Source organism: Pipra filicauda, unplaced genomic scaffold (genome assembly GCF_003945595.2).
Source record: "Pipra filicauda isolate LSUMZ 115617 unplaced genomic scaffold, ASM394559v2 scaffold143_size2779998_pilon, whole genome shotgun sequence".
NCBI classification, from domain to species: Eukaryota; Metazoa; Chordata; class Aves; order Passeriformes; family Pipridae; genus Pipra; species Pipra filicauda.
Window position 1 is genome coordinate 136,595 of NW_024103918.1, and position 15,973 is coordinate 152,567.

At 45.6% G+C, this 15,973-nt stretch overlaps 1 protein-coding gene across 1 annotated transcript; it reads right to left on the reverse strand.

Moving 5' to 3' along the window:
- Positions 1-6,885: 6,885 nt before the first annotated feature.
- Positions 6,886-15,034, reverse strand: SDE2 (SDE2 telomere maintenance homolog). Its single transcript, XM_027713025.2, has 7 exons — positions 14,729-15,034; positions 13,018-13,135; positions 11,276-11,387; positions 10,577-10,746; positions 9,752-9,863; positions 8,611-9,136; positions 6,886-7,174 (listed from the first exon to the last, which is right to left on the reverse strand). Exons 1-7 carry the CDS (start codon positions 15,017-15,019, stop codon positions 6,956-6,958), a joined length of 1,548 nt encoding a protein of 515 aa, XP_027568826.2. The 5' UTR covers positions 15,020-15,034; the 3' UTR covers positions 6,886-6,955.
- Between the last annotated feature and the right edge of the window lie 939 nt (positions 15,035-15,973).

The window sequence follows — 15,973 nt, forward strand, 5'->3', positions numbered from 1 at the left end:
GCCATGTGTTTGCTTATATTTATTTTTAGGTCTAAAAATGGAGGGAAAAAAATCTCAGTGTCCAGCTCTTATAAATATACACACAGTAACAGCTCTTCTCAGCTACCTATGTGATCCTGCCTGCTTCTGGTAAAGCTTATCTACTCACATGGGCACTGGGACTGGGCTGAATCAGCAGGTGGAGCAAAGCCCACACAGCCAGCACTTCTCCCTGAGCTGCTGCGGAGTTTAAGTCAACACTTGCTTTAAGAGAAAACCTAGAATCTTGTCTGACAGCAAGAAGTGATACCCTCCCCTTGAGCTGCAGCAGTGCCAGAACCTGCAGGCTCAGCTGCAGCTGTAATGCAGAAGGAGATGAGCTGCCTCCCAGCCTCTCCCTCCTCAGGAGAATATTTTAACTCCGTCCCTTCCTGATGGACATCTGACCAACACATCCCCCGGAGAAACACAATGATAATGTTGTTTAATCCCTTTTTGAACTGTTCTGAACTGCTGACCAGGGGTGGGTCCAATGATAATGATTTCCACTTTCATGTCAGACTCCTCTCCTCAATTCCAAAGCTACTGAGATACCAGCGGTTCTGGGGATGAAGTGATGGCTGCTGTACATCTCTGTGGGTCTGTGGGATGTGGCCCCTGAGGCTCTGGCTGAACCCACTGTTGATAGAAGGACACCAAAATGAGTTTGTCTGGCTAGACAGGATGGCCACGGACCGGGTGAAAAGGACCTGTTGGACTCTGCAGAGGCTTTGTGTCATTCATCAGGAAGGCTGAGATGTGAAGTGCTCCTGCTGCCCTGCAGGACCCCAGGTCTGAGGTCACCCAGGCATCCCTGCTGTCACCTTGGCCTATGGGTAGGCTGGCACCTTGCACTTGTGTAAATACCTGTGGCAAAAGGCTTTAAGGGCAGAAAAAAAGGCAGAAGCACAGACTCACCATTCACCAGCAGTGGGCTACAGCACCATGGATTACTGGAATCAGAATTGGATGTGCCCTAATGATCTCTGGTCGTTTCCTTCTCATGACTATGTAACATCTATCTTAATGGCATTGGCATTCCTCTCCACCCAGATCGGGGCAGGGCATAGCCTGAAGGCCGTGAGATCATCTGTCACCAGGAAGAACAAAGTTGATGATTTAGCCACACACTGCTCCTGGGAAAGAAAGTGTTTCAGCTGGTTGCTGCCTGAGGATGAAAAGCATTAACCCTGGCTCCTCTCCAACCTTCATCACTTCGATTCCAGACATCATCCATCCCCCAGCCCTGGAGAAATCCCAGCCAGTGCAACTGAGCCAAATCCTACAGGAAGTGGGGAGCAGAGTATCACAGCAGGGATGGACAGTGAAGAATAGCGGGGTGGACAAGGCTGCTCCCCTCCACCAGAATCCGGTACTGTGTCTGTCTCCCTTTGCTTTGCATCTGGCTCCCTTTGCTCTGGTGTCATGAGGACACAAAGTACATAAAACCAAACAGTGGGGGAAGAGGAGGAGGGGAGGGGATGGCCAGGGAGGCCTGGTTTTACTGTGAGGAGAACTGTGGGTTTTGCAGGGCAGAGACAGGATGCAAATCTGTGAGCGATGAACTGCTGCCAGCCCTGCTGCCAACATGGGTACTTATATTTATTGCTAGGGCAGCCACACAGATGTCACAGCACCTCTGTTAGGGCTAGTTTTTAGCCCACATTTGGATTGAAGCTCCCCACTTTTGGGGAGACAGGACACAACCCCTCTAAACTCTAGCTGGCTTTGCAGTGAATATGTTGTTGGCTCAGAGTTCAGGCTGATGCGGGGAAGGCTCCAGAGATTTCTACAGTGGAAACTCCTAGGCAGAAGGCTGTGGATGAAATACTGCCACACCTGAGGCTTCTTCAGACACCAGCCCGGGCTGCAGGAAATTATCTCCCAGCCTGTCGTTTTCAATCCAGGCTGCATTTGCTGTGATACCTTCTGTGTGTTACTTGTATCGGTACAACTTATAACACATACAGAGGCTGCCAAGCTGTCATGTTCTCCTTTCCGGCTGAGCAAGCACCACAGTCTCCAAGGAAAGGCAAAACGTGCCTTACGTACCTGGCAGCAGCATGGATCAGCATTAACTTTGATGCTGTATTGTAAAAAAATAAACGGAAGAGCAGTGCAGGGGCGTAACGAAAACATATAACCAGAAACGATTTCAAAAAATGTAAAGGTGTTTTAAGGCAAAACCAGCATTAAAACATTGGGCATCCTCCTGCACTACTGAAAGTGTACAGCCCTCTGGTGCTGCTCAAGGAGAAGGCAGTGTGTGCTCTTCGCATGAAGGACTCCAACAGCCCTGTTAGTCCCGCACTTAAAGTTGAACCCTTGTGTAAGTATCCACAGTGGCAGCACACCCGAGCTAAAGCTTATCACAAGTGTGAGCTCTGGCCAGCCTTTGTGGAACTGCTCACAAGATGATCTGTGAAGGCCTGCAATAGTCAGTGGAGCTGGACACGGGGGCAGAAGCTGGACCTATTGGTCTCAGGAAAGCTTTCTTTAAGAGCCAGGCTTGGGCATGCTAGCAGCACTTTCTCTCTCTGTTATCTTTTAGTTATCTTTTATCTCTATCCATTATCTCCATTTTAGGGGAGAAAACAAAAGTTTCAAGCCACATTAAATGCCACTCCTAGCAGGGCTATATCGCCCTGTCTGATGTTTCCACCGTTTCATTTGAACCGAGGCTGCTTTTCAGTTTTCTTTTCTGTGAGAAGTTGCAGCTTTTCCCTGCTGGCGAGACTTTATTTCCTCTCCCTCTCTTTTTTTTCCCCTTTGCATTTCACAGACTCCTTTCAAGAGTGTCTGACACTTTGCCTTTCAGGCCAGCCTTCTAATTGCCTGTAGAAGTGGAAAGTCAGATGCCCAATCCACATCCCAACAAAGGTGATAATCAGGGAACTCCTCTGGCTTTGGCTGGAAACAGCTGGAGGCTGGGAAAGGAGAACTCAGGACAAACAGAAAAGGTGGAGGGGAGGTACTGGGTGGCAGAGATCCTGCAGGACTTTGATATTTTTAGAAGACTTGAGCTCCTCTGTCCATTCCTGGAGCAGGTGCAGGACAGCAGCATGCACAGTGTCTGTGCATTTCAGAATAAAACTGAATAAAAAGCCAATCATTGCTGCTGCCTCTGGCCTGTGTTCTGGGGGTACATGGGCCCTCCAGAGCTGTTGGGGTGCCAGGGTTTCCTACAGTTAAACCAGCAGGTGCAGAATAGCTCAGAAACACCATGGCAGGAGATAAGTTATCTGGAGATACTGGGCACTGAAAGGTCATGTCAACAGTCCACAGCTCTTGGCACACTTTTTTGATAACTATTAAATCAGGGGGTTAGAGGTTTTTTAAAGCTATTAAGTAATCTCATTTTAAAGGTACTCCTAATATTTATTTATGGGGTTTTTTTTGCTTACAATTTTCCTTCTAATTTTCTCGGTGATGACAAATCTGCCCCTTTGCAAGCCCCTGTACCTGTATCCCCTTTGAAAGTCTGTTTTCTGTTTGTTGAAAATGAATGCAATCAATTTGTAATCACTACTTCTCAGGGGACTGCCAACTTCCAGCCCAGTGGTCAATAATTCTGTCACCCTCAGGAGGTCTCAGCTAGTTGCTGTATGCTGGGTATAATATCACACAGGCCATAAGCTACCATCTGTAACCACCAGACACCATACAATCATCTAGGTTGGAAAAGAACTCTGAGAGCATGGAGTCCAACCGTTAACCCAGCACTGCCAAGCCCACCACTAAACCATGGCCCCAAGTGCCACATATACACAGTTTTTGAGTACCTTCCAGGGATGGCAACTCAACCACATCCCTGAGCAGCTCATCCATGTTTTCACTGAGATGTGTAGTGTTTCCAGCAGATGTTTCACAAGCCAGATGGCTCCTTAAAGACTGCTCTTCTTTCCTTACAGCCTAGACATGTCTTTTAAGAGCTTCTTGCTCCTTTTTGTGCTCCAGGTTTTGTCCAAATTCCTGATTCCCTGTGCCTGGTTAGAGGCACACAGCAAATGCAAAAGGGAGAAGCAGGACAAGGCAGCATGCGCGTTCAGGCCACTGGGACATTTCCCAAGCAGGCACAGCTGCTGGCTCTAAACCCAGACTAAACATTAGCCAGCCCCTACCCAGCCTCCAGCAGTGTAGGAAAGCAGCAGTGCCTGTCCATCCCCTCCTCAGCAGATGGAGGAGGCCAGAGCAGTTGTCACTTCTCTACCTTCAGGTTCCATTTGGCATGTTAATCTGCAAAGCCCCTCTTACTGCTCAGCTATAACCAATGGAAAGCCGGCTGAGGTGGCTGTTTTAACTAACAGGGGTGCAGTCATTACCATCTCCTGTTAAATGCCTTGGAGGAAGCTTTAAAATTTAAAAATAGCACCTTCCTAAGAATAGGCATTGCTACAAACAAACCTTTCAAACGTCAACGTTCTCCAGAAAGCAAAGTCTTGGATAAGAATTAGTTTGGGGGGGATTACAAGGATTAATTGTGACCGTTTCTGGCATAAGCAGAACGACATAAACGTGACCCAATATCCCTGCTCCGCAGTGGCACCGTGTGCCTACGGCCCATGGAACAAAGCCATGGCTTCGGGTCAGAAGCTCTGTGCAGAGGGCTGAGGGTTTGCAGCGATGCTGGAGCTGGACACGTCTCCGCGTTAGCTCAGTGCCACCTACAGCAGCAAGTGCAGAAGCTCTCGCACTCGGCAAGCCAAAGGGAGCAATTCCCGCACACTCCAGCAGGTGGCGGGTAGGTCAAAACGCTTAAGTGTTTTTTAGTAACTCGTTTATTAGGACCATACAGGTGAGGACAATGGGAAAGAAACCTTTTAGTTGAAGGCCGGCAGCTATTGTGTCTGCTGGTGATGATCTTTCTAAACCTCCACAAGTTACTTCTCTCTGTGACCTGCCCCGTTCCCTGCTATGTTTTGTGTATTAGATGTACTTATCTTTCTTTCAAGGGAAGAAATGGATCCATATGAAGTGAGGAAAAGCCCCCCCTTAGGTTTGTGCCAGTGTTTTCACTAATTATTTCTTTTCAGTCAGCAACTCTGAAATGCCAGTGAAACACAGGCAGTGCTCTAGATCTTCTAGACGGTTGAAATAAATGCATTTAAAATGACACTTCAAAAGAATTCTGTAAATCACACCACTTGCTTGTTGGGGAAGTGTTTGTGTGGGAGCACGAACCTTTTCTCTAGGAAGATGTTCACAGTTTTGGTGCATTTACAACCAGAAACATCTTTGAAATCTAAAGCTGCATTAATCCTTGGGAAAAGAAAGACACAGGCAGGGTGCTGCAAATTCTGCATTATCCTCTGGCCCTGGACTAGAAAGATCACCTCTATTCTGAGGCTGTTCTGTCCTGTGGAAATAGCTCATATAACATTGGAACAGTTTGTTTATATATTTCTTTTAACTGTTGACTTTTCTGTTCTTGTCCAAATTCTTAAGAAACCTTAAAGCACTTCACCTACTTATTTCTCTTCTGCTGACAGATCAGTCTGAGTCCTGTTTGTTGTCCAGCTGTTTTCAAGTTGCCCTAAGGGCACATGGAAGTCCAGAACTGCCTTATGGCTCTCTAGACACAGTAGACATATTATTGCTCCAGGTTAATCCTTCAGGTGGGCATAGCCCAGAGCAAGTGCTTGCTCCTGTTTAGCTCAGCAGGAGCTAAACAATTCTCAAATAAATGTGCCAAAGGGTGGAGCTAGTTCAAGGTGCACCTATTGTCCTTTAAGACAGATGTAGAGTATTTCTTTTAATTCTGGCACTACTGAACACACGGTTGATCAATAAAGTGTTTGGTACTACTGCTGGCTTAAAATATTCCAGTCCTCCTTCACGAACCAGTGTTTATTCCCTACTTTATGTAATGCTGCTTCAGTTGTGCTGGCACAAATTTGCTAGAGCGACATCATATGCCCCATCAGGGGACTGATCTGGCTTAACCAGGAACCCACAACAACAAAAAAAGACAACTAGGTGACGCAAGGGGTAGGCTGGGAAATGGCTGTGTCACTGCAGCTGAGGCAAGAGCATGAATGCAGTGAGGGGAAATAACTTGGCCAAGAGCTGTTGTCATAACACATCATTAAAATGGCCCGTTCATTTTTGGCCCATGCTACCCCTGCCATGCTACATAGGAGCTCGAGTGTGTGTTCATAGAGCTGAAGGCCCTCCCGACCCAGGCACTGTAGGAGAGCTTTAAGAGAACTGGCAGTAAGCACACAAAGGTTTGCCACCCAAGCGGGGACTGCTGCCGGCATACAACATTCCCAGCTGATGCATTTACACCAGCAAAACCTCATCATGCCAAGGTGACCTCCCAGGCACCCTTCATTCCAGTTTCCTGATGAAACACATTCAGTAAACAAACCTATTTCCTTTCTATCCCGGGGTCCACTTGTCCTGTCACAACCCCCATGAGATCTGATTAGCAGAACCTCCAAGTCTCTCTCATCCCTCCCTCTCCTTTCACCCCCTAAATTTTCCAAGACTCCCTGATAGATTAAACTGTCAGCCATGTCACAGGCTTTACCTCCACCAAACATTTTCTTACCACCATTTGCAGCACTTAAGTCACTCACTGCTCATCATATAAACCAGATTTTACTAATGAAAAGCTGCAAACTGCTAAGTACATTCCTTTTGGGTCCCATACCTAGGTAAACAGAGAACAGTTTAAATGTGCTTTAACAATTTAGCCCTTAAGTCCTACAGTTTATATTTTCAGAACACTGTGTCAAACAGATCCACAAGAGCTGGGTCTGAGTATGATGATACATTTAGCACCTGCCCATGCTTTTCGTAACTCCTTGGGATGCTAATGAAGCTTATCTTGTGGATGTGAATTTACAAGCTGGGGATACTCAATTGAAAGGATACCAAGAACTTTTATTTAATGACATCAAATACACATGCGAAAAGGTAAACGGTCTCAAATCTAACCAGCAGTTTTCCCTTTAGAGGGCTTTGCAAATAGGGATGGCTTGATCTGATCTCTAGACAGACCTCTCACTGAGAAAAGCCTTGCTGCTCTTTCCTTCAAAGTGCCTCCACATTTTAGTCCTAAAGCCATCAATCCCATCTTCAGCTTATCTAAACCCAGGGCTTCCAATTCAGCAGCAGAGTTGAACGCCAGTAGGTCTATCGGTTCCACCTCCTGCAAAGAGAAAAACATGCAAGAGAAATGAGAGTTCAAAAAGCATTTGAACAACGTGCTCAGGCACACGGTATGACTCTTGTGCAGGACCAGGAGTTAGACTTCGATGATCCTTGTGGGTCCCTTCCAACTCAGGAGATTCCATGATTCTACAATTATCCCCAGGAAAGTTCACTACTCCCAAGAAAGCTGAATTAAAAACAGCCTACCATCTTGCATAGCAGTTCAGTAACTTAACCTTGACTTTCAGAGGCCTGGTAAAGCTAATAGCTCCTTTTTAGCCTGATGCAGAATACAACCAATACACCTCCAGCAGGAGCAGGAAGATGAACAGTTATATCTAACATAGTTACACTGTAATTAAAGAAATAGATATAAAAGCACCTCTTTTTAGTAAGACTAACCCAAAAAACAAGTTCTGAAGTTCACATCTCATCTTGCCACAAAAAAAAAAAAAAAGAGGATTAAAATTTCATCTTAAAAGGAAATTAGCATATTTGCTAATTAATTGAGGGCAAAAGGGACCTCTACAGACTCTGTAGTCCAAACCCGGGGGCCTGGATAATTCAAATACCAGATTTTACTAACATGCTAAACACTAACACCAAACACTAACACACTAAAAAGGACACCAAAATCTATGCTCATTTCATTCAATACTTGAAAGCACAGATTAGTCTTATGGTATGTATCAAAGACCCCAGAGCAAGTAATACCAGCAGTGGGAATGAGACCACTCTGTTATGCGCTCAGCAAAAGCAATTCTCGCTAGCAGAACTAGAACCTTTGTCCTGCTAAGCATACAAAAAAATGACTGGTTGTATCATTATTCTCACCCTACTTAAAAAAAAAATAAAATCATCAAGGACTCCTATAAAAATATTTCCACCTGCAATAACAATCTGCCACAGCATTGGTGGAGTTTCCTGTTTTAAGAATAGAAAGTCTCGCAAATACTGAGCAAAAGGTAAACAGTGAAGAATGGTAAACATCCTGTATAAAATCTGCCAGCTCTAACAGTACAGTAGATGACAAAGTTCTAATTGATCAGGTTACATCCTTGGTCTTTTTTCCATTGAACTGTATTAAACTTTCACATATGAGAAATCAGTCATTGGCAGCTGATGGCAGACTTTCTGCTCAAGCTGAAAAAAGGTAGAAAATCCAAGCATTTCCCTAGCCTGGAAAAAAAAAAAAGCCATACTTTGTTTTATTGCTAGAACAAATCTAGATTCATTACCCTCAAAAATCTTTATTAGTAATGTTATGCAAGGAGCAATGAACCACAAGTATTGGCACCCTTTACTGCCAAGGATCACTTGGGCTTTCATCAGTCCAGCGGGAAAAGCTCCATTGCTGTAGGTGAAGCTTATTTGCTTCCTCAGCTGTAAAAGCAGCTGAAGAAAGACATATGTTTTGTACAGCTTCATACTTACTGTGCTCTGTAACTGGTTTGTTTCCTGTGCCTTAGAAGAAACATTTTCTAGTTCCTCTTGTTTCTGAGCTTGGGTCACTTCTTTCTCTTCTTGGGCCTCTTCCTTCGGGGGCTTTGTCATTTTACTATTTTCTTCAGCCGGAATTTCATTCTGCCCACCTGTGCACATCTCTCTTTCTACATCTCTTCCAGTACCTTCTGGCTGCTCCAGTGGTTTCTCAGTTGCACTGGTAGATGGACTACCCTCTTCTGAAGCAGAAGCTGCACTGGTAGCTGGACTATCTTCTTCTGAAGCAGAAGCTGCACTGGTAGCTGGACTATCTTTTTCTGAAGCAGAAGCTGCACTGGATAGAGGGATAGAAGGACTATCCTCTGCTGAAGCCACGGCGCTGCTTGAACATTCATCTGAATTTCCAACATTTCCATTGTATCTGCTGCTTGACAGACAACTTCTGTCAGATGTACAAGGGGATTCATCTTTGTTGTCATCCTCACAGCCTGAATTGTTGGCATCATCCAATCCCAGCCTGGCATGGGGAGTATGTTACAAGTTAACACACACCTATTTTAACTTTTTTTTTTTTTTTTTAGAGTAATTTATTTAATTGTCATGTTTCTCTTTTCAAAGAGATATAGAGAACTGACAGTTATTTAGGACAGTTTAGTTAGAGGAAGAGCTGCTGATGTTGCACAAGACATACGTACCCCCAAAACAGATATCTCTTTACAGCATTCCCAATACAGAAATGACTGGAATCAGTCATTCTGTATTCCAGAATTCCATGGCTTCTCTTTCATGTTACATTAGGTTAAAGATGCCAGGAAAAAAAAAATCTTTAAAGTTCATTGTAAATTTAATTCATTAATGAAAAACAGGACAATGGGAAGCAGTAGAATATAACCATATTAGAAGGGGAGGTAGACAAAAGTGCCTATTTTTGCAAATAAAGTCTGTCTGTTCCAGCTGGGACAGAATTATAGGAACACAGAAATGTTTATTTTCAGTTCTTTGATTTAATCAGTTTGATTTCTTATTCCTATTTCAGTCTACGTCTCAGATTTTAATCTGCTTACTTGTACCTATCTAACCTTTCATCCTGAAGGCTTGAGACTTGAGTATAGAACCAAGGCATAACACTTACCAAAGACATTTTCTTTTTTCAGATTTTGTTCCACTCTTTCCAGGTTCACCGGGACGTTTCCGACTCTTGCCACTTTCTGATGACACTGCTTTCCTGGCAATAACCTGCAACCCTTCAAAACAAAATTGAAAGTCTCCTTCAGCAGTGCACAATTCCTATATGTTGTAAATTTCAGTTTTCATTTCAGATGAAGTTTAAAACACTAATGGAAAAGAATCACTACTGGTGCACATTCATGAAGACTCAAAGCTTCATAATAACCTCAGTAGCAGCAAAAGCTTTCCTACATGGATCTACTAAGGCACAGAGTCAATTAAAATTGGATTCCTGAACTCTCAGGTTCTACATCCCATTCAGCCTCAGTTTCACCACCTAGCTGCCAACAAGGGAACAATCCGTGGATAAATAAAGTAACTACAAAAACCAGGAAGTGAAACAAGGTATTTTGTAGCTGGATTCAACATCTAGTTTTTATGTAAGACCCACTTATAGTTTCATCATTTTACTGAAACTGATAATGTAATTCTTAAAGTTCAACACCATCTTCACAGAATTTGGCTCTTATCACGAGATGACACTCGCACAGCAAGATGAAGCATCGCTTGTTTTACGTTACACTGTTCAATGCAATTTAAGAGAGACTGCAGGCAAAGAGGAAAAACTAAGTCAAGCACATTTTACTGAATCTTAAAACTTTCTTCAACTGGAAGAGTTACCATCAGCAATTTATTTTTTTTTTTTAAGTTTTCATGCTGGAGTGAGGCTAGAGAGACTGTCAGTTTGCTCTATGTTTTGAGGACAGAAAGCGAGGCTAAGCTGCAGTACCTATACGGATGGACTCCTCCTGCCGCTCTGCCATCTCACGGTACTGCCGCTCGTACTCCGGGTCTGTGAACGTGTGCCGCGGCTCCGCCAGCTTCCGCTGCAGCCTTTCCAAGCGCCTTTGCTCCTTTTCTGCTTCCCTCTCTGCCTGCTTCTTCACCCATTCAGCCATCCTGCAGGTGACAGAACCATGAAAATGAGTGTTTCCAGCATTTCATGTAATGCCAGTTGGTTGCTCTGCATTTACTGAATGTTTTCACCACCCGCTATGACGGAGACAACGGGAAAAGTCAAGTAACAATGTTCAGGGGAACTACTCAAGGAACAGACAGAGATTCTGCTACAGAGAAGAGAGTTTATTTTGAAAGCCAGAAACAGCAGTAAGGTCACATATCCCCAATATGTGCTCTTGCAGCTTCAGGGAGAACTCTGAGAATTCCAGATGAGGAATCCAAGAGGTGCAGAGCAGTCTCTCAGAAGCAGGCTGCAGTACAATCACATCTATTTTACAATAATAGAACTACAGTCAGGAGAGTCCTGTTGGCTTCCAGTCCATCTGCACTAAAGATTTCACTTTTGCTCTTTCTAGTATTCAAAGTACCATTTCACTGCTACAACAGCCTGTCATTTGACCTCTTTTGTTAACAGTGAACTACAGGGTCAGGTTATTTTATAATTCCAACTCCCAAGAAAATGCCTTACGCTTTTTCATGATTGACATCTCGAAGTCTTCTTCCACTGAGATCTCGGCAAGCCTCTCTGTTTGTTGTCTTCTCAATTTGAGCACCAAGTGCTCGCAGCATCGACCCAAACCCTTACAGAGGGAAAAGTAATCAAGAATTAGCTAAACAGAAACAGAAGGATATGACCTAGCACACAACAAAAGAATTAATTATGGAAAAAGAATATAGTGAATTCAACGCTCTCCTCTCCCTCCATGTAACTGAAGGGAGAGTTAAAAGCTGCCACATGTTGGAGAACTGTCATTGCCCGAAATGCTGAAGCACTAAGGGAAAACAAAGGTACCCAGTGTTTACCAATCACCTTGGTTTTGTGCTCCTGGTGTCACACCAGAGACTCCAGATTTACTAGAACCTGTGCAACACTTCTAACAGGAAGGCCTATTTCTGGGCTCCCTCAGCAAAATGGTTTGAAACCTTTTTCACCCCAAATTAACACTTTTGTGTCCTTTCTAATTTAGTCGGAATGTACCTTCCCCCCACAAGACCCTTTAGCCCTACCAAGCTTAAATCACCTTTTAAAAACCTAACAAAAAATAAAATAGCTTTTTTTAGCAGATAACCTTACCTGCTTCATCAAGATGATTGTTATGCACAAAGTTATTCTGGAGAGCCCCTCAAAACTGATTTCTATACACTCCTCAGCCACTAATTACTCAAAGGCAAGACCACTACTTTCTATCACTCAGTATCACCTTATGCTGTCTCCAGCTGGATAAAGACCCTTGTTTAACAGGCTCAAAGAAACACAGTGTGGATTAATAGCAATACAATCCTTCATGCAATTGCAAAGTGCCAACCATCATTTTTTTAACTGGAAGATGAATAAATCTACAATGTCAGTGCCCTAAAATGACATCTAAGGCGTGTTATAAAGAGTAACCAAGGAAGACAGTCTACTGTATCATGAGGCAAAAAAGTATTGCCTTCAGCTAATAAACCCAATTGCTGCCACTAGTGAGGAAAATTTTGTAGCTCATGAAACATGCTACTGAAGAACGTGGACCAAGCTGCGACGCCCAGTCAGGTATGCTCCCAAAAATCAGCAGCAATGCGTTCACTAAGATTTTGAGAACTACATTCAAAAAGCAAACATATTGACTCCAACTACACTCAAATATTCTGCAAAGCTTCTTTCACCCCTCATGTTCCATTTTAGGGAATGTCCACGATGTCGGTGGCCATGTTCATACACACCTTCAGTAACACACTTAAAATATTTTGACAATACAAGGTGTCTAGCTTAGATTGAATTCTTTAGTTCTTCAGCTACTGAGATCTTGGCACTTATGTGTTTTTTAAAATAAGAGAAGAAAGTCAATTAGGTCATATAACGTAGCCAAATCACAGACTATTTGTAACTGAAACATTTGTCCTAAGAGACCGTGGATGAAACAGGATCCTAAGATAACAGGTCCTTTTCAACACAGTTTCAACTCTGAAGTCACTTTGGTGCACGATACAGATTTCTAATAGAGCTAAGCTGAACAGGGATGTGAAGAAGAGCTGAACTGCAGCTTCCCTGGTCAATTCTCAGCTTTCCATGTGCACTTTGGTTTCAGTTCAGAGACATTATATCACAGTCATACACACGAGAAGAGATCTGGTAGTATATGAGAACTCCTGCTACCAGCATAGACTATGGCATAGCAGAATTTTTTCAACCTAAGAATCTAATCAGTAGCAAGCAGTTAAAGAACAAACCTCCTTTTCCACCACAAAGTCTTGGCTCCAGACTATAAACAGCTCCACTTTGCAACACATCTTCATCACTGGCCAGTCGCCCGTTACACTTCACATACAAGTTTTCTTCAGGAATGTTCTAAAAGAAACAGATAATTGAGTTATATCATCAACTAAAAATGAAACATTCTGACAAAGAAAATCATTAGGCAGTGATGTTTTCTTCCTTCATCCAGGAACAGCAGGGAGGCCAAAATCAGACAATTTTAAAAGCACGAACATTCTCTATGGTGCTTGTTTTAATTCCTGTTTACCAAACGATTGAATACAGTCTAAATCAGCTTGTAAACATGAAAGTGGAAAAGCTGTGCTATGGGAAAAATTCAGAAACAACCTGTGATGAACTGACCATAACCCCCATTCTCTGTCCTCCTGTGCCACTGGGGGGAAGGAGGTAGAGCCTGCGGGAAGTGGGAGGGGTGGGGGGGAAATGTTTTTAGGATTTGTTTTACCTCTCATTACCCAGCTCTGATTTTGACTAGTAAAAAATTCAGTTAATTCCCCCACGTCAAGTCTGTTTTGCCCACGACAGGAGTCAATGAGTGATCTATCCCTGCCTTTATCTCGACACATGAACTTTTAGTTGTATTTTCTCTCCCCTGTCCAGCTGAGGAGGGGAGTGATAGACCAGCTTTGGTGGGTGCCTGGCCTCCAGACAGGGTCAACCCACCACCATGTGCACATATATATATATATGTATGTATGTATCATCATCATCATGGCTGGGCTTTGTGAACAAAGATTTGGGAAGGGCTCTACCCACGTTTGTTGCAAGCGCGTTGGTGGCTAAAAAGGCCAATACGAGATAGACACGTCCGGTTGCAAAAGGCACAGCAGAAAGACTCCTTAGGTGGTATATTCTGCAAGGCACGATTCTTTCTGCATTGCCTTTTCTCCTCAAGGGTGATCCTGCGTGCTTTCTCAAAAGCATCAGCAGCGTTATAGATGGTGTGTCTCCAGACCTCCCGATTGGAGGCCAGAGTAGACCAGTTATGCTGATCAATATGGCCAAGGCCGAGATGTTGTTTCAGGGAAACCTTGTATCTCTTCGGGGCTCCTCTCATGCGGCAGCCGGTGGCAAGTTCACCATAAAGCAGGATCTTAGGGAGGCGGTGGTCCTTCATCCTGGAGATGTGCCCTGCCCATTGCAGCTGTGTTCTCAGCAACATGGCCTCAATGCTTGTGACTGCTGCTTGTTCTAAAACAGATGTATTAGTCACATAGTCTGACCAGTGGATGTTTAGGATTGTGCGGAGACAGTGTTGATGGAAGCGTTCTAGGAGACGCAGGTGGTGGCGGTAGATGACCCATGATTCAGATCCGTATAAGAGAGTAGACAGCACTATGGCTCTGTAAACACTGATCTTTGTACTTTTCTTCAGGTGTTTATTTCGCCCAACTCTTACACACACACATATACACATACATATACATACACACACATATATACATATAACATCTAATATAGGTAACAGGTTATAGGGCTCTCTTACAGCAAACCCTGCTGCTCAGCTAAGCGACAACAACGCAAACAACCGTGCCCACAGGTGGGGATCGCGACAGCCCGTGAGCGCCAGAGGGCCGGGGCGGGCGGCCTGCGCAGCGCCGCCGACACCGGAAGAAGCCCAGCGCCTCCCGAGGCCGGAGGGCCTCGCACCCGCCTCCCACTTACCAGCTCCCGGGCGCGGTTTCGGCGGAGGCAGCGCACGGAGCCGCTCCCGGGGGGCAGCGGGAGCGGCCGCGCCCGCGGCCACAGCGGGTCCCGCACCCACAGCAGGTCCTGAGCGACCTCCGCCTCCGCCGCCATGGCTCCCGGTCGGCGCGTCACGTCACGCGGGGCGGAGCAGGCAGGCCGCGCCCCCGGGCCCCTCAGCCCCGCCCGGCGCCTCTCGGCACTCGCTTGTTCCCGTTTATCGCTGTTTAGACGCGCACGGTCAAGGGAAGATCCGGAGAGCCCCGTCATTCCAATTCGTGGAATCCTTGCCGCCCGCCGGGTTGGAGGGGCTTTCCACGGCCCGTCACGTGGGCGCTGCGCGGGCGGAGCAGCGGGAAGCACGGGCCGTGGCTCCCGCTGCTGGCGGCGGCGGGAGCGGCAGCGGGAGAACGGGAACGGGGAGGCTCGTGCCGCCGCGGGGAAGGGGCTGGAAGCGCCGCGTGGAAATGCGATGGGAAGGGGCAGCCCTGAATTGTCCAGTCAAACACTGCGCAAATTTCACACGGGGACTTGCAGGACGAGGGGCTCCGTCTCCGTGGCGTCTTCGCCTTGCTTACTCCTGCATGAGTTTGTGCATGTGGACGGGGAGAGGCCCCAAACTCTGGTATTTGGGGGCAGCCTTGTGGTGAAGGACTTGAGGGTTCTCGTGGATGAGGAGCTGGACGCGAGCCGGCAATGTGCACTCGCAGCCCAGAAGGCCAAACGCATCCCGGCTGCACCAAAAGGACAGCTGGCAGGTCGAGGGAGGGGTTTCTGCCCTTCTATTCCACTTTGGTGAGACCCCACCTGGAGTGTTGCATCCAGCTCGGGGGCCCCCAGCACAGAAAAAGACGTGGGTCTATTGGAGCAGTTCCAGCAGAGGGCCAGGAAGATGCTCAAGGGGGCCAGAGCACCTCTCCAATGAAGACGGGCTGAGAGAATTGGGGTTGTTCAGCCGGGAGAAGAGAAGGCTCATTGTGGCCTTCCAGTACTTAAAGGGGGTTTACAAAAAAGACAGAAGGGACTTTTTACATGGGCTTGTAGTGATAGGATGAGGGGGAACGGGTTTAAACTGACAGAGAAGAGATCTAGATTAGATGTTAGGAAGGAGTTCTTTATACAAAGGGTGGTGAGGCACTGGAACAGGTTGCCCAGAAAAGTTGTGGATGCTCCATCACAGGAAGAGTTCAAGACCTGGTTGGATGGGGCTCTGAGCAACCTGAT

Excerpts from the sequence above, each read along its gene's own strand:
- SDE2 (XM_027713025.2), bottom strand. The coding sequence starts at position 15,019 with ATGACGGGGCTCTCCGGATCTTCCCTTGACCGTGCGCGTCTAAACAGC. Across the intron at positions 11,388-13,017 it reads ACTTTGTGGTGGAAAAGGAG|GGTTTGGGTCGATGCTGCGA; the intron begins GTTTGTTCTTTA and ends TCCCTCTGTAAG. Across the intron at positions 10,747-11,275 it reads GATGTCAATCATGAAAAAGC|GATGGCTGAATGGGTGAAGA; the intron begins GTAAGGCATTTT and ends TGTCACCTGCAG.